This window comes from Phyllobates terribilis, unplaced genomic scaffold (genome assembly GCF_046119375.1).
Source record: "Phyllobates terribilis strain yellow unplaced genomic scaffold, ASM4611937v1 Scaffold_7__3_contigs__length_470593459, whole genome shotgun sequence".
Classification (NCBI taxonomy): Eukaryota; Metazoa; Chordata; class Amphibia; order Anura; family Dendrobatidae; genus Phyllobates; species Phyllobates terribilis.
In genome coordinates, this window is record NW_027362767.1 from 386,574,986 (window position 1) to 386,591,839 (window position 16,854).

Sequence of the window (16,854 nt, forward strand, 5' to 3'; positions counted from 1 at the left end):
GCGCCCAGAATCCACCTCACTCCTCAGCACCCAGAATCCACCGCACTCCTCAGCACCCACAATCCACCACACTCCTCAGCACCCGGGATCCACCGCACTCCTCAGCAACCGGGATCCACCGCACTCCTCAGCGACCGGGATCCACCGCACTCCTCAGCGACTGGGATCCACCGCACTCCTCAGCGACCGGGATCCACTGCACTCCTCAGCGCCCGGGATCCACCACACTCCTCAGCGCCCAGAATCTACCAGACTCCTCAGCCCACAATCCACCACACTCCTCAGCACCCAGAATCCACCACACTCCTCAGCGCTCGGGATCCACCGCACTCCTCAACGTCCGGGATCCACCGCACTCCTCAGCGTCCGGGATCCACCGCACTCCTCAGCGACCGGGATCCACCGCACTCCTCAGCGACCGGGATCCACCGCACTCCTCATCGCCCAGAATCTACCAGACTCCTCAGCGCCCACAATCCACCACACTCTTCAGCGCCCACAATCCACCACACTCCTCAGCGCCCACAATCCACCACACTTCTCAGCGCCCACAATCCTCGGCACTCCTCAGCGCCCACAATCCACCACACTCCTCAGCGCCCACAATCCACCGCACTCCTCAGCGCCCAGGATCCACCACACTCCTCTCTCTTTTCTGTAACTTTTGTCAACGAGCTGCAAACTGTAGAATTAAAAAAAAGAGAGGATTTTAAATAAAAGGAAAAATTGCAAAGTTGCTAAGATGAGTCAACCCCTTTAAGCTGCCTCTCTGCCTGCAAATAATTAACTTTCAGAATATATACGGAAGCGATATTGCATGACATCACCATAAACTGTGGCATGTGATGTCAATGCCAGTCAGGTGCTGGGCCTAGGTAAAGCTTTTGCAGCAGAGCTCACTATGCATCTGATGTTGGCTAGTATAAATGTGGTGACGCCGATAATAGGGCACGCCATGACATCATCTGCCGAGTGAGCCCTGGGGCTACTCTTCTATTGCAATGACTTAAGTAGATCAGCCGGACAAGTGTAGGCTTCTCCCTATACAGCCCTGGAGGGTGTACTGCGTATTCTGTAACACCTCTAATAATTCACTTTATGGTTTGATCTCTATCCCAATAAGACTGATCTGAAATGCGTTGGCAGCCTGAGAGCCGACGGGATACCGGCGCACTTTGAAGACATTATAAGTCTTAATGCTCGCCCGTATAAGAATATAAGCTCTTCCAAAGCAGGCTTATAGTATTAGGCAGGTAATATTACAGGGTAAAAGCTCAGGATCTTCCCACACTCCCCTCCAAGGGTTAAAATTGAGGACTTCTTAGAAAAAGTCCATTGTACAGGATCTGAACTCTTCAGGGTGGAGATTTTATGAAGGCAAAACATTAACTCTTCAATTTCCCAGATCTGCTGGAGCAGAGTCTACAAGAACTTGCAGTTCTCTTCTCAGTTCTATGCAAAACTCTTCTGCGAAAGCTCAGATCTCTATAGAAGGCTCTCCCTCCTCCCAGTCCTTCCACCTCCCCCACCACATCAATCCCAGAAAGTCCTCCCCATCTCTCCACATTGATTATCCCAGACTGTCCGCAGCTCCTCCCTCTCCCCATCCCAGCCCCTCCGCCTGCAGAGTTCCCAAGAGTGAAGGGGGTGTCTTTGCACAAAGAGGGAGGGGGAAAGCGATTTTAAAAAGTCATTTTCTCCTTTCCTTAAACAGTATACCTGTAGGAACCTGGCAAGGTGGACACTCCGAGACCAGAAGATAATGCCCCCTCAAGAGATGTCCATGGAATACACGTCACACTTTGCACCCCCTGTGCCACCACACAAGCCTAAACCTCTACCATCCACCGGAGGTCAAGAAAGGAACCTAAAATGCGTCCTACTAGGAGATGGGGCAGTAGGAAAGACCAGCCTTCTGGTCAGCTACACCACCAATGGCTACCCAACACGATACATTCCCACCGCCTTTGATGACTTCTCAGGTAGGATCACTTAAACAAATTTTTATGAAAAATGACATATGGATTGATTACATTTTTCACCTAAAATTCATTTTTTAGCTATTTTTCTTATCTGTAATCCTTTAACTTGTGCATGTAAAGGGAAGCGAGAAGGTCTTTTTTCTCATATGTTTCCCCACATTTGGATTTGCTTGTATTCCTTGCACGTCAAGTTAAGGCTGATTGCACAGGGTTTCCAGGGCATTCGTGAAAGGGATCCTATATTAGGACATTATAGGACACATATTTTTTTCAGTTTGGGAACGTACGAGTCTTGAGTCTTAAGGGCTTACGTGGTTTGGGTCAGATCTTATAACGTCACATTTTACGATATATCCTTGTACTGTGACAGCTGCTTATAAAGGTTCTGCAGTATCGGCGTCTTGTCCGCTCCACGTCACATTGTAGCTTGTAGGAATATAGGATTGTGTGCAAATATCTGAATTGTTTGCAAATGGTTAATGGTGATATCATTTTTTTTTTATTTTGCAGCTCTGGTGCAAGTAGAGAACACCCCCGTCAAGCTGCAGCTCTGTGACACCGCAGGGCAGGTAAGTGCTCAGCTGGATTGTATGTCAGGCTTCATGTTGTGTGACTCCTATATATATCCCTGTAGGGAGGTAGAGACGCCATATTTTATATCTGTGTCAGCCTGCAGATTCCATGTCCTCTTTTGCCCACCGTCTATCTGCAGCACCTTGCAGTGGGAGGGACGGACACCCTTGCCTCCACCGTGGCATGTGCCACCCGAGGAGCAGACTTCACGTCTACTAGGGTTGTCCATTGTACGTTGGTCTTGCCCAATAGTTCCACCTCTCACCAAGTCTGTATGTCGTCGTCTTCTTCTGGATACACATCCGTAAACCCATATTTCCTTCTCTCTTCAGGATGAATTTGACAAGCTGCGTCACTTCTGCTACCCCAAAACCGACGTGGTCATCCTCTGTTTTAGCGTTGTGAGCCCATCTTCTTTTCAGAACATATCGGAGAAATGGATCTCAGAGATACAAACTCACTGCCCCAACGTGCCCCTCATCCTGGTGGGCACACAGTGTGACCTCCGAGAGGATGTCAAAGTCCTGATCCAGTTGGCACGGTATCGGGAGAAACCTGTGCCCCCATCCTCTGCCAGGGCCCTCGCTGAAAAAATCGGGGCGGTCGCCTACGTCGAATGTTCTGCTCTTACTCAGAAGAACCTGAAAGATGTCTTCGACATGGCCATACTATCGGGCATCCGATACTCCGACCTGAGAAACCAGAGGGAGAGAAAAATGTCGGCCACAGCTAGCAAGATGAAGACTCTTTCTAAAGCCTGGTGGAAAAAGTATGTGTGCGTTTAAGATTCTGACGCGATGTATCTTAGGACCAATAAATTTAGCCAAGTGCCTTATCTCAAGAACTTGCACTCGGAGCAAGAACTTGACATCTTGCTTTGAAAAGTGACTATGAACGTTCATGGTCCTGGACTACCATGCCCAAATTCCAGGTGCATATAGACTTCTTATGGGGGCCTGGTATGGACTAAATCTGCAGGACCCCCCCCCCCCACACACACACTTCCCAGAGACTTTGGCGGCTCTTTAACCTACATAACGACATTCTGACACCTCTTCTTAAAGGGATTCATCCAATTTGCACCTATGTTTACACTGGATAAGGTTCCAGGCTAGAATGTGTCGGAATGAATGCTGGTGACCGGGATGGTGCCTATACTGAATTAATATAATGATTTGATTTGCTGCCTCACACTGGCGGCTGAAACCTGAATATAGCTTCTGTTCTAAGAAGCGTGTAACATATGGACGTTGTAATACTATGTATTAGCATGGACATCCGTGTCTGCGAGCGAACCGTGACCCGGACTGCTTCTTCAAACAGCAGATTTCCATTCACTGGGGTATGTCATCTAGCTTCAAACAAAGCCTTGCGTAACTCCAGGCTCCCAGCTGTTCTCTAACTGCACGGCCACATGCTGAGAGTTGTAGTTCCGGGACATCTGGGTGCCACCGGTTACTCCAGCGCATCTGTAGTAAACTCATCTTTACTAATGCCGGTGTGCTGTCACTCCGAGCCATAACATGTCTTGCATCGGTTTCCGTGACCTCGCTTTACAAGCACTCGTTTGGGACGGAAAATATCTTTTTCATGTCATTCTGTTCTCAAATAAAATCTTTTATTATTGTGTACAGTTGTCTGCTCGTTACTCATTACAATAGATGGGGATTGGTCAGGGAACAGTGCAGTACATTCAACCCTTCTGAAATGGCTGATAACATCGAACAATAAATTGCCTTCAACAACATGGCACATGGGGACAGGACGGACTTTAGGTTAAGGTCTTCATACCAATTAGTTGGCCAAACCTATCAATTTTAGGAGGTTTCCTATATCGAGGCTTCATCACTCTCCCAATGTATGAATTTAAACGCCTGATCTTTTTTTTCTAAGGTTAGATTGACCACCACCAAAGGGGTGTGCTAGTGGCTTAATGGCCCCCATACACATGGGATAAAAGTCGATTTCGGCAAGATCGGTCAGCCATTTAATGTGTATAGGAGTAGATGTAGTCAGATTGAGATATAGATCCGACCTGTTCAATTTAAACGCCTGATTCTTTTTTTCTAAGGTGAGATCAACCATCATGAAAGGTGTCTGCCAGTGTCCTAAAGGCCCCCATACACATTAGAAAAAAGTTGGTTTGGGCAGAATCAGCTGGCCATCTAATGTGTATAGGAGTAGATGATGTCGGGTTGAGATATAGAGCCGACCTGTTAAATTTAAACACCTGATCCTTTTATCTAAGGTGAGACCAACCATCATAATAGGGGTCTGCCAGTGTCCTAAAGAACCCCATAAACATTAGATAAAAGTAAATTTCAGTTGGATCAATCTGCCTTCTACTGTGTATAGGAGTAGATGATATCGGGTTGAGATATAAATCCCGACCTGTTGAATTTTAACACCTGATCCTTTTATTCTAAAATGAGATTGACCACCATAAAAGGGGTCTGCCAAGGCTTAAAGGCCTCTATACACATTGGATAAAAGTCGATTTCATCAAGATCGGCCGACCTTCTAATGTGTATAGGGGTAGATGATGTCTGGGGAGATATAAATCCAACCTGTTGAGTTTCAACATCTGATCCTTTTTGTTTGTCTCGGAGATGAATAGGGAACACAGGAGCACTCAGCCGAGCCAAAAGTTCATGTGTATCGGGGTCATGAGAAAAAGGTGCCAGACTAATGATCACTCAGCAGACGGCTATCTCTTCTGACTCCTCCGTACTAGTGATGAGCAAGCATGCTTGTTTAACCCTTTAAACGAGCACGCTCGGGTACTCGCCGAGTAGTTTCGGTGTGCTTGGCATTTCAGTTTCAGCCGCCGCGGCTGTCTGTGTCGCGGCTGTTACACATGTAGGGATTGCCTGACAAACAGGCAATCCCTACATGTGTCACAGCTGTGTAACAGCCACAACACATGCAGCCGCAGAGGCTGAAACTGAAATGCCGAGCACGCCAAAACTACTTGGCAAGTACCTGAGCATGCTCGTTTAAAGGGTTAAACGAGCATGCTCGCTCATCACTACTCCGTACATTTGAGCCGATTGCTCATGAGTTTTCAATGGGGAAAGAGGAGAAAGCCACTCCCAGCCTCTTCCGACAACAGCTTATCTCCCCTTAAAATTGAACTGCCAAAATCTTATCTCCCCCAACAGGAGGCCCCCATACACATTACATGGTCGTCCATCCCGCTGATGTCGCAGGTTCGACTGACTTCCATTTAATGGGTCTTTATTTCATTTTTCTATTTGAAAGCATATATTTAAACTAAACAGCGCCCCCAGTGGCCACTTGTTTCCAAACATCGAATATTTTGCCAGGCAGCTGATGACCTCTCTGGCCATGGGAGGCCTCTGCATTGCAGCTCTGCAATATATCAATTCTTAGGGTTATGCTAATATATATCTCTATGAAAGGTAAGGTTGCACCAGTGCCCATATTGTGCCCCTTTTCATATCCGCAGTTCTCCCTGTATGGGTTACACATCACTAATAAAGCTTTCCAAGTTGGACAGATCCACGTCATGTCTTATAAGGGCCACATCCTGACTCTAAAGAATTTTCTTCCAAGGACTAGGTTCTTGAGCTTTGTTATGGCCGTGCTCACCTTCACCTCTTTCAGCTCTCTGCAAATCCTTCATCTATAAACTCATGTACCAAGGGACTGCAATGGCGGCCAGTGGCATCTTCATTCCTATCTAGAGTTGCCACCAAGGATGTTCCACCACCATCTTGGCTAGTTTCCCCACAGCTCCGGGGTCCCCCTCATTTCTCTTGCAGAGATTTGTTTGAAGTTTTGAAACACAAATGCCGTTTTGGGTCAAAGTCTGCAGTGGGTCCCCCAAAACAGGAGCAAGTATTGATACTGCCCCTGTCTTTTTTTATGCACCAAAATATAAAAAGGTGATTGCTGGTTGGTCCCAAAATTAGGACCCTCCCCACCAATTTTGAGAACTGAGCTCTGCAGTGCATTGTCTGAATGGAACGACGCCAAATATGTGCGCCATCACTCCTTTCATTGCCTATGGGGTTGACAAAGATAGCAGAGCCCCCACCGATTCCAAAAACAGGGCTCTGCAGTTGTTGAGCTCTGTGGTTGTTGAGATCTGCGGTTGTTGAGCTCTACGGTTGTTGAGCTCTGCGGTTGTTGAGCTCTGCAGTTGTTGAGCTCTGCGGTTGTTGAGTTCTGCGGTTGCTGAGCTCTGCGGTTGTTGAGCTCTGCAGTTGTTGAGCTCTGCAGTTGTTGAGCTCTGTGGTTATCTCTGCGGTGGTTGAGCTCTGGGGTTGTTGAGCTCTGCAGTTGTTCAGCTCTGCAGTTGTTGAGCTCTACGGTTGTTGACCGATGCGGTTGTTGAGCTCTGCGGTTGTCTCTGTGGTGGTTGAGCTCTACGATTGTTGACCGCTGCGGTTGTTGAGCTCTGCGGTTGTCTCTGTGGTGGTTGAGCTCTACGATTGTTGAGCTCTGCGGTTGTTGAGCTCTGCAGTTGTTGAGCTCTGCAGTTGTTGAGCTCTGCGGTTGTTGAGCTCTGCGGTTGTTGAGTTCTGCAGTTGTTGAGCTCTGCGGTTGTTGAGCTCTGCGGTTGTTGAGCTCTACGGTTGTTGAGCTCTACGGTTGTTGAGCTCTACGGTTGTTGAGCTCTACGGTTGTTGAGCTCTACGGTTGTTGAACTCTGCTGTTGTTGAACTCTGCGGTTGTTGAGCTCTACGGTTGTTGAGCTCTGCTGTTGTTAAACTCTGTGGTTGTTGAGCTCTGCAGTTGATGAGCTCTGCGGTTGTTGAGCTCTGCGGTTATTGAGCTGTGCGGTTGTTGAGCTCTGCGGTTTTGAGCTCTGCGGTTGTTGAGCTTTGCGGTTGTTGAGCTCTACGGTTGTTGAGTTCTGCGGTTGTTGAGCTCTACGGTTGTTGAGCTCTGCGGTTGTTGAGCTCTGTGGTTGTTGAGCTCTGTGGTTGTCTCTGCGGTTGTTGAGCTCTGCAGTTGTTGAGCTCTGCGGATGTTGAGCTCTGCGGTTGTTGAGCTCTGCGGTTGTTGAGCTCTGCGGTTGTTGAGCTCTACGGTTGTTGAGTTCTGCGGTTGTTGAGCTCTGCGGTTGTTGAGCTCTACAGTTGTTGAGCTCTACGGTTGTTGAGCTCTACGGTTGTTGAGCTCTGCGGTTGTTGAGCTCTGCGGTTGTTGAGCTCTATGGTTGTTGAGCTCTACGTTATTGAACTCTGCTGTTGTTGAACTCTGTGGCTGTTGAGCTCTACGGTTGTTGAGCTCTGATGTTGTTGAACTCTGCGGTTGTTGAACTCTGCAGTTCTTGAGCTCTGCAGCTCTTGAGCTCTGCGGTTGTTGAGCTCTGCGGTTGTTGAGCTGGGCGGTTGTTGAGCTCTGCGTTTGTTGAGCTCTGCGGTTATTGAGCTTTGCGGTTGTTGAGCTCTGCGGTTGTTGAGCTCTACGGTTGTTGAGTTCTGCGGTTGTTGAGCTCTCCGGTTGTTGAGCTCTGCTGTTGTTGAACTCTGTGGTTGTTGAGCTCTGCAGTTGATGAGCTCTGCGGTTGTTGAGCTCTGCGGTTATTGAGCTGTGCGGTTGTTGAGCTCTGCGGTTGTTGAGCTCTGTGGTTGTTGAGCTTTGCGGTTGTTGAGCTCTACGGTTGTTGAGTTCTGCGGTTGTTGAGCTCTACGGTTGTTGAGCTCTGCGGTTGTTGAGCTCTGTGGTTGTCTCTGCGGTTGTTGAGCTCTGCAGTTGTTGAGCTCTGCGGATGTTGAGCTCTGCGGTTGTTGAGCTCTGCGGTTGTTGAGCTCTGCGGTTGTTGAGCTCTACGGTTGTTGAGTTCTGCGGTTGTTGAGCTCTGCGGTTGTTGAGCTCTACAGTTGTTGAGCTCTACGGTTGTTGAGCTCTACGGTTGTTGAGCTCTGCGGTTGTTGAGCTCTGCGGTTGTTGAGCTCTATGGTTGTTGAGCTCTACGTTATTGAACTCTGCTGTTGTTGAACTTTGTGGCTGTTGAGCTCTACGGTTGTTGAGCTCTGATGTTGTTGAACTCTGCGGTTGTTGAACTCTGCAGTTCTTGAGCTCTGCAGTTCTCGAGCTCTGCGGTTGTTGAGCTCTGCGGTTGTTGAGCTGGGCGGTTGATGAGCTCTGCATTTGTTGAGCTCTGCGGTTATTGAGCTTTGCGGTTGTTGAGCTCTGCAGTTGTTGAGCTCTGCGGTTGTTGAGCTCTGCGGTTGTTGAGCTCTACGGTTGTTGAGTTCTGCGGTTGTTGAGCTCTGCGGTTGTTGAGCTCTACAGTTGTTGAGCTCTGCGGTTGTTGAGCTCTACGGTTGTTGATCTCTGCGGTTGTTGAGCTCTGCGGTTGTTGAGCTCTACGGTTGTTGAGCTCTGCAGTTGTTGAGCTCTGCGGTTGTTGAGCTCTGCGGTTGTTGAGCTCTACGGTTGTTGAGCTCTGCGGTTGTTGAGCTCTGCAGTTCTTGAGTTCTGCAGTTGTTGAGCTCTGCAGTTGTTGAGCTCTGCGGTTGTTGAGCGCTGCGGTTGCTGAGCTCTGCGGTTGTTGAGCTCTGCGGTTGTTGAGCTCTACGGTTGTTGAGTTCTGCGGTTGTTGAGCTCTACAGTTGTTGAGCTCTACGGTTGTTGAACTCTGCTGTTGTTGAACTCTGCTGTTGTTGAACTCTGCGGTTGTTGAGCTCTACGGTTGTTGAGCTCTGCTGTTGTTGAACTCTGTGGTTGTTGAGCTCTGCAGTTGTTGAGCTCTGCGGTTGTTGAGCTCTGCGGTTGTTGAGCTCTGCGGTTGTTGAGTTGTGCGGTTGTTGAGCTCTGCGGTTGTTGAGCTTTGCGGTTGTTGAGCTCTGCAGTTGTTGAGTTCTGCGGTTGTTGAGCTCTACGGTTGTTGAGCTCTGCGGTTGTTGAGCTCTGTGGTTGTCTCTGCGGTTGTTGAGCTCTGCAGTTGTTGAGCTCTGCGGTTGTTGAGCTCTGCGGTTGTTGAGCTCTATGGTTGTTGAGTTCTGCGGTTGTTGAGCTCTGCGGTTGTTGAGCTCTACGGTTGTTGAGCTCTACAGTTGTTGAGCTCTGCGGTTGTTGAGATCTGCGGTTGTTGAGCTCTGCGGTTGTTGAGCTCTACGGTTATTGAACTCTGCTGTTGTTGAACTCTGCGGTTGTTGAGCTCTACGGTTGTTGAGCTCTGCTGTTGCTGAACTCTGTGGTTGTTGAGCTCTGCAGTTGTTGAGCTCTGCAGTTGTTGAGCTCTGCGGTTGTTGAGCTCTGCGGTTGTTGAGCTGTGTGGTTGTTGAGCTGTGTGGTTGTTGAGCTGTGCGGTTGTTGAGCTTTGCGGTTGTTGAGCTCTACGGTTGTTGAGCTCTACGGTTGTTGAGCTCTACGGTTGTTGAGCTCTGCGGTTGTCTCTGCGGTTGTTGAGCTCTGCAGTTGTTGAGCTCTGCGGTTGTTGAGCTCTGCGGTTGTTAAGCTCTACGGTTGTTGAGTTCTGCGGTTGTTGAGCTCTGCGGTTGTTGAGCTCTACGGTTGTTGAGCTCAGCGGTTGTTGAACTCTGCGGTTGTTGAGCTCTGCGGTTGTTGAGGTTTGCGGTTGTTGAGATCTACGGTTGAGTTCTGCGGTTGTTGAGCTCTACGGTTGTTGAGCTCTGCGGTTGTCTCTGTGGTTGTTGAGCTCTGCAGTTGTTGAGCTCTGCGGTTGTTGAGCTCTACGGTTGTTGAGTTCTGCGGTTGTTGAGCTCTGCGGTTGTTGAGTTCTGCGGTTGTTGAGCTCTGCGGTTGTTGAGCTCTGCAGTTGTTGAGCTCTACGGTTGTTGAGTTCTGCGGTTATTGAGCTCTACAGTTGTTGAGCTCTACGGTTGTTGAGTTCTGAGGTTGTTGAGCTCTACAGTTGTTGAGCTCTACGGTTGTTGAGCTCTACGGTTATTGAACTCTGCTGTTGTTGAACTCTGCGGTTGTTGAGCTCTGTGGTTGTTGAGTTCTGCGGTTGTTGAGCTCTACAGTTGTTGAGCTCTACGGTTGTTGAGCTCTACGGTTATTGAACTCTGCTGTTGTTGAACTCTGCGGTTGTTGAGCTCTGCGGTTGTTGAGCTCTGCGGTTGTTGAGCCCTGTGGTTGTTGAGCTCTGCACTTGGCTTTCTCCATAATGAATGGAGCAGGGGTGCGCATACTCGACTACTGCTCCATAAAGAGTCCCGTTTTTGGGATCAGTGGAGGGCCCATATTTTATGGCTACAAACCCTTTAATAAACTAGTACATTAACACTTAACCATCTGTCCTACATCTAAATATCGAGGTGCAGCATAAATAGAAATACATCACAGTGTAGCAGTGTATACTGTATGTATTAGTTCAGATTGACATGTGGCAGATCAATAGTGTGGACACCGCTAATCTGGAGCAAATTACAGTACAATACAAGGGAGCAGGTTTACAAAATCACATCCTCCTGTAGTGGAAGAAATCAGCACAGAAATCAGGACAGTGCTCATCACCAGGGTGGATCAGCCGTGGATTTTTTCACTGCAGATTTTACCCTTTGCAATGTATAGGGTGATGTCTGCGTGAAAAACTGAGCTAAACCTTCTACCAGTCTGCTGTAGATTTGCATTATGAGTAGTAGTGCTGCATACTGTATGTACTATGGCATGCGTGATGTAGCAGAGTCGGCATTGTGTGTACATCCTGTAAGTGCAATGTAGTACAGCTATATGTTTACAAGGGCACACATGATGTAACACAGTCGGTGGTGTATATGAACCCTGTAAGTGCAATGTATTAGTGCTATATGTATATTATGGCACAGATGATGTTGCAGAGTTGGTGTTGTGTAAGTTCAATGTAGTAGTACTATATACAGTGGGTACGGAAAGTATTCAGACCCCTTTAAATTTTTCACTCTTTGTTTCATTGCAGCCATTTGGGAAATTCTAAAAAGTTCATTTTTTTCTCTCATTAAAGTGCACTCTGCACCCCATCCTTACTGAAAAAAACAGAAATGTAGAATTTTTTACAAATTTATTAAAAAAGAAAAACTGAAATATCACATGGTCATAAGTATTCAGACCCTTTGCTCAGACACTCATATTTAAGTCACATGCTGTCCATTTCCTTGTGATCCTCCTTGAGATGGTTCTACTCCTTCATTGGAGTCCAGCTGTGTTTAATTAAACTGATAGGACTTGATTTGGAAAGGCACACACCTGTCTATATAAGACCTCACAGCTCACAGTGCATGTCAGACCAAATGAGAATCATGAGCTCAAAGGAACTGCCCAAGGAGCTCAAGAGACAGAATTGTGGCAAGGCACAGATCTGGCCAAGGATACAAAAGAATTTCTGCATTACTCAAGGTTCCTAAGAGCACAGTGGCCTCCATAATCCTTAAATGGAAGAAGTTTGGGAGCACCAGAAGTCTTCCTAGACCTGGCTGTCTAGCCAAACTGAGCAATCATGGGAGAAGAGCCTTGGTGAGAGAGGTAAAGAAGAACCCCAAGATCACTGTGGCTGAGCTCCAGAGATGCAGTAGGGAGATGGAAGAAAGTGCCACAAAGTCAACTATCACTGCAGCCCTCCACCAGTCAGGCCTTTATGGCAGAGTGGCCTGACAGAAGCCTCTCCTCAGTGCAAGACATATGAAAGCCCGCATAGAGTTTGCTCAAAAACACATGAAGGACTCCCAGACTATGAGAAATAAGATTCTCTGGTCTGATGAGACGAAGATAGAACTTTTTTGTGATAATTCTAAGTGGTATGTGTGGAGAAAACCAGGCACTGCTCATCACCTGCCCATTCCAATCCCAACAGTGAAACATGGCGGCAGCATCATGCTATTTTTCAGCTGCAGGGACAGGATGACTGGTTGTAATTGAAGGAAACATGAATGCGGCCAAGTACAGAGATATCCTGGATGAAAACCTCTTCCAGAGTGCTCTGCACCTCAGACTTGGCTGAAGGTTCACCTTCCAACAAGACAATGACCCTAAGCACACAGCTAAAATAACAAAGGATTGGCTTCAGAACAACTCTGACCATTCTTGACTGGCCCAGCCAGAGCCCTGACCTAAACCCAATTGAGGATCTCTGGAGAGACGTGAAAATGGCTGTCCACCAACGTTCACCATCCAACCTGACGGAACTGGAGAGGATCTGCAAGGAATAATGGCAGAGGATCCCCAAATCCAGGTGTGGAAAACTTGTTGCATCATTCCCAAGAAGACTCATGGCTGTACTAGCTCAAAAGGCTGCTTCTACTCAATACTGAGCAAAGGGTCTGAATACTTATGACCATGTGATATTTCAGTTTATCTTTTTTAATAAATTTGCAAAAATTTCTACATTTCTGTTTTTTTTCAGTCAAGATGGGGTGCAGAGTGTACATTAATGAGAAAAAAATGAACTTTTTAGAATGTACCAAATAGCTGCAATGAAACAAAGAGTGAAAAATTTAAAGGGGTCTGAATACTTTCCGTACCCACTGTATGCATTAGAGTACACGTGATATAGCAGAGTCTGCGTTGTGTGTACATCCTGTAAGTACAACGTAGTAGTAAAACATATGTACTATGGCATGCATGATGTAGCAGAGTTGGTGTTGTGTGTATTTCCTGTATGTACAATGTAGTAGTGAGATATAAATATAGATATATAGATATATATATATATATATATATATATATATAAACCAGGGCACACGTGATGTAGCAGAGTTGGCGATGTGTGTACATCCTATAAGTACAATGTAATAGTGCTATATATAGCCCAGGGCACATGTGATGTAGCAGAGTTGGCGATGTATGTACATCCTATAAGTACAGTGTAATAGTGCTGTATATAGACCAGGGCACATGTGATGTAGCAGAGTCGGCGATGTGTGTACATCCTATAAGTACAATGTAATAGTGCTATATATAGCCCAGAACGCATGTGATGTAGCAGAGTTGGCGATGTATGTACATCCTATAAGTACAGTGTAATAGTGCTATATATAGCCCAGGGCACATGTGATGTAGCAGAGTCGGCGATGTGTGTACATCCTATAAGTACAGTGTAATAGTGCTATATATAGCCCAGGGCACATGTGATGTAGCAGAGTTGGCGATGTGTGTACATCCTATAAGTACAATGTAGTAATGCTATATATAGCCCAGGGCACATGTGATGTAGCAGAGTCGGCGATGTGTGTACATCCTATAAGTACAGTGTAATAGTGCTATATATAGACCAGGGCACATGTGATGTAGCAGAGTTGGCGATGTATGTACATCCTATAAGTACAGTGTAATAGTGCTGTATATAGACCAGGGCACATGTGATGTAGCAGAGTCGGCGATGTGTGTACATCCTATAAGTACAATGTAATAGTGCTATATATAGCCCAGAACGCATGTGATGTAGCAGAGTTGGCGATGTGTGTACATCCTATAAGTACAGTGTAATAGTGCTATATATAGACCAGGGCACATGTGATGTAGCAGAGTCGGCGATGTGTGTACATCCTATAAGTACAGTGTAATAGTGCTATATATAGCCCAGGGCACATGTGATGTAGCAGAGTTGGCGATGTGTGTACATCCTATAAGTACAATGTAGTAATGCTATATATAGCCCAGGGCACATGTGATGTAGCAGAGTTGGCGATGTGTGTACATCCTATAAGTACAGTGTAATAGTGCTGTATATAGACCAGGGCACACGTGATGTAGCAGAGTTGGCGATGTGTGTACATCCTATAAGTACAATGTAGTAATGCTATATATAGCCCAGGGCACACGTGATGTAGCAGAGTCGGCGATGTGTGTACATCCTATAAGTACAGTGTAATAGTGCTATATATAGACCAGGGCACATGTGATGTAGCAGAGTCGGCGATGTGTGTACATCCTATAAGTACAATGTAATAGTGCTATATATAGCCCAGGGCACATGTGATGTAGCAGAGTCGGCGATGTGTGTACATCCTATAAGTACAATGTAATAGTGCTATATATAGCCCAGGGCACATGTGATGTAGCAGAGTTGGCGATGTGTGTACATCCTATAAGTACAGTGTAATAGTGCTATATATAGACCAGGGCACATGTGATGTAGCAGAGTCGGCGATGTGTGTACATCCTATAAGTACAGTGTAATAGTGCTATATATAGCCCAGGGCACATGTGATGTAGCAGAGTTGGCGATGTGTGTACATCCTATAAGTACAATGTAGTAATGCTATATATAGCCCAGGGCACATGTGATGTAGCAGAGTTGGCGATGTGTGTACATCCTATAAGTACAGTGTAATAGTGCTGTATATAGACCAGGGCACACGTGATGTAGCAGAGTTGGCGATGTGTGTACATCCTATAAGTACAATGTAGTAATGCTATATATAGCCCAGGGCACACGTGATGTAGCAGAGTCGGCGATGTGTGTACATCCTATAAGTACAGTGTAATAGTGCTATATATAGACCAGGGCACATGTGATGTAGCAGAGTCGGCGATGTGTGTACATCCTATAAGTACAATGTAATAGTGCTATATATAGCCCAGGGCACATGTGATGTAGCAGAGTCGGCGATGTGTGTACATCCTATAAGTACAATGTAATAGTGCTATATATAGCCCAGGGCACATGTGATGTAGCAGAGTCGGCGATGTGTGTACATCCTATAAGTACAGTGTAATAGTGCTATATATAGACCAGGGCACATGTGATGTAGCAGAGTTGGCGATGTATGTACATCCTATAAGTACAGTGTAATAGTGCTGTATATAGACCAGGACACATGTGATGTAGCAGATTCGGCGATGTGTGTACATCCTATAAGTACAATGTAATAGTGCTATATATAGCCCAGAACGCATGTGATGTAGCAGAGTTGGCGATGTATGTACATCCTATAAGTACAATGTAGTAATGCTATATATAGCCCAGGGCACATGTGATGGTAGCAGAGTTGGCGATGTGTGTACATCCTATAAGTACAATGTAGTAATGCTATATATAGCCCAGAGCACATGTGATGTAGCAGAGTTGGCGATGTATGTACATTCTATAAGTACAGTGTAATAGTGCTATATATAGACCAGGGCACATGTGATGTAGCAGAGTCGGCGATGTATGTACATTCTATAAGTACAATGTAGTAATGCTATATATAGCCCAGGGCAGACGTGATGTAGCAGAGTCGGCGATGTGTGTACATCCTATAAGTACAATGTAGTAATGCTATATATAGACCAGGGTACATGTGATGTAGCAGAGTCGGCGATGTATGTACATCCTATAAGTACAATGTAGTAATGCTATATATAGACGAGGGCCCACGTGATATAGCAGAGTCGGCGATGTATGTACATCGTATAAGTACAATGTAGTAGTGCTATATATAGCCCAGGACACACGTGATGTAGCAGAGTCGGCGATGTATGTACATCCTATAAGTACAGTGTAATAGTGCTATATATAGACCAGGGCACATGTGATGTAGCAGAGTTGGCGATGTGTGTACATCCTATAAGTACAATGTAGTAGTGCAATATATAGACCAGGGTACATGTGATGTAGCAGAGTCGGCGATGTATGTACATCCTATAAGTACAATGTAGTAATGCTATATATAGACTAGGGCACATGTGATGTAGCAGAGTTGGCGATGTGTGTACATCCTATAAGTACAATGTAGTAATGCTATATATAGACCAGGGCACACGTGATGTAGCAGAGTTGGCGATGTGTGTACATCCTATAAGTACAATGTAGTAGTGCTATATATAGCCCAGGACACATGTGATGTAGCAGAGTCGGCGATGTGTGTACATCCTATAAGTACAGTGTAATAGTGCTATATATAGCCCAGGACACATGTGATGTAGCAGAGTCGGCGATGTGTGTACATCCTATAAGTACAATGTAATAGTGCTATATATAGACCAGGGCACATGTGATGTAGCAGAGTCGGCGATGTGTGTACATCCTATAAGTACAATGTAATAGTGCTATATATAGACCAGGGCACATGTGATGTAGCAGAGTCGGCGATGTGTGTACATCCTATAAGTACAGTGTAATAGTGCTATATATAGACCAGGGCACATGTGATGTAGCAGAGTCGGCGATGTGTGTACATCCTATAAGTACAGTGTAATAGTGCTATATATAGACCAGGGCACATGTGATGTAGCAGAGTTGGCGATGTGTGTACATCCTATAAGTACAATGTAGTAATGCTATATATAGACCAGGGCACACGTGATGTAGCAGAGTCGGCGATGTATGTACATCCTATAAGTACAATGTAGTAGTGCTATATATAGACCAGGGCACATGTGATGTAGCAGAGTTGGC

The 16,854-nt window shown here is 46.2% G+C and overlaps 2 protein-coding genes across 5 annotated transcripts in view; one reads left to right on the forward strand and one right to left on the reverse strand.

The window, feature by feature from the left end:
* Positions 1 to 16,854, reverse strand: part of ACTMAP (actin maturation protease) — a 421,926-nt gene that overhangs the window by 259,893 nt on the left and 145,179 nt on the right. The window lies entirely within an intron of this gene.
* RHOU (ras homolog family member U) lies at positions 1,595 to 4,184 on the forward strand. The gene is made up of 3 exons (XM_073641501.1): positions 1,595 to 1,982; positions 2,493 to 2,551; positions 2,888 to 4,184. The coding sequence occupies exons 1-3, from the start codon at positions 1,763 to 1,765 to the stop codon at positions 3,338 to 3,340; spliced, it is 732 nt and encodes a 243-aa protein (XP_073497602.1). The 5' UTR covers positions 1,595 to 1,762; the 3' UTR covers positions 3,341 to 4,184.

Excerpts from the sequence above, each read along its gene's own strand:
- RHOU (XM_073641501.1), top strand. The coding sequence starts at position 1,763 with ATGCCCCCTCAAGAGATGTCCATGGAATACACGTCACACTTTGCACCC. Across the intron at positions 1,983-2,492 it reads CGCCTTTGATGACTTCTCAG|CTCTGGTGCAAGTAGAGAAC; the intron begins GTAGGATCACTT and ends TTTATTTTGCAG. Across the intron at positions 2,552-2,887 it reads TCTGTGACACCGCAGGGCAG|GATGAATTTGACAAGCTGCG; the intron begins GTAAGTGCTCAG and ends TTCTCTCTTCAG.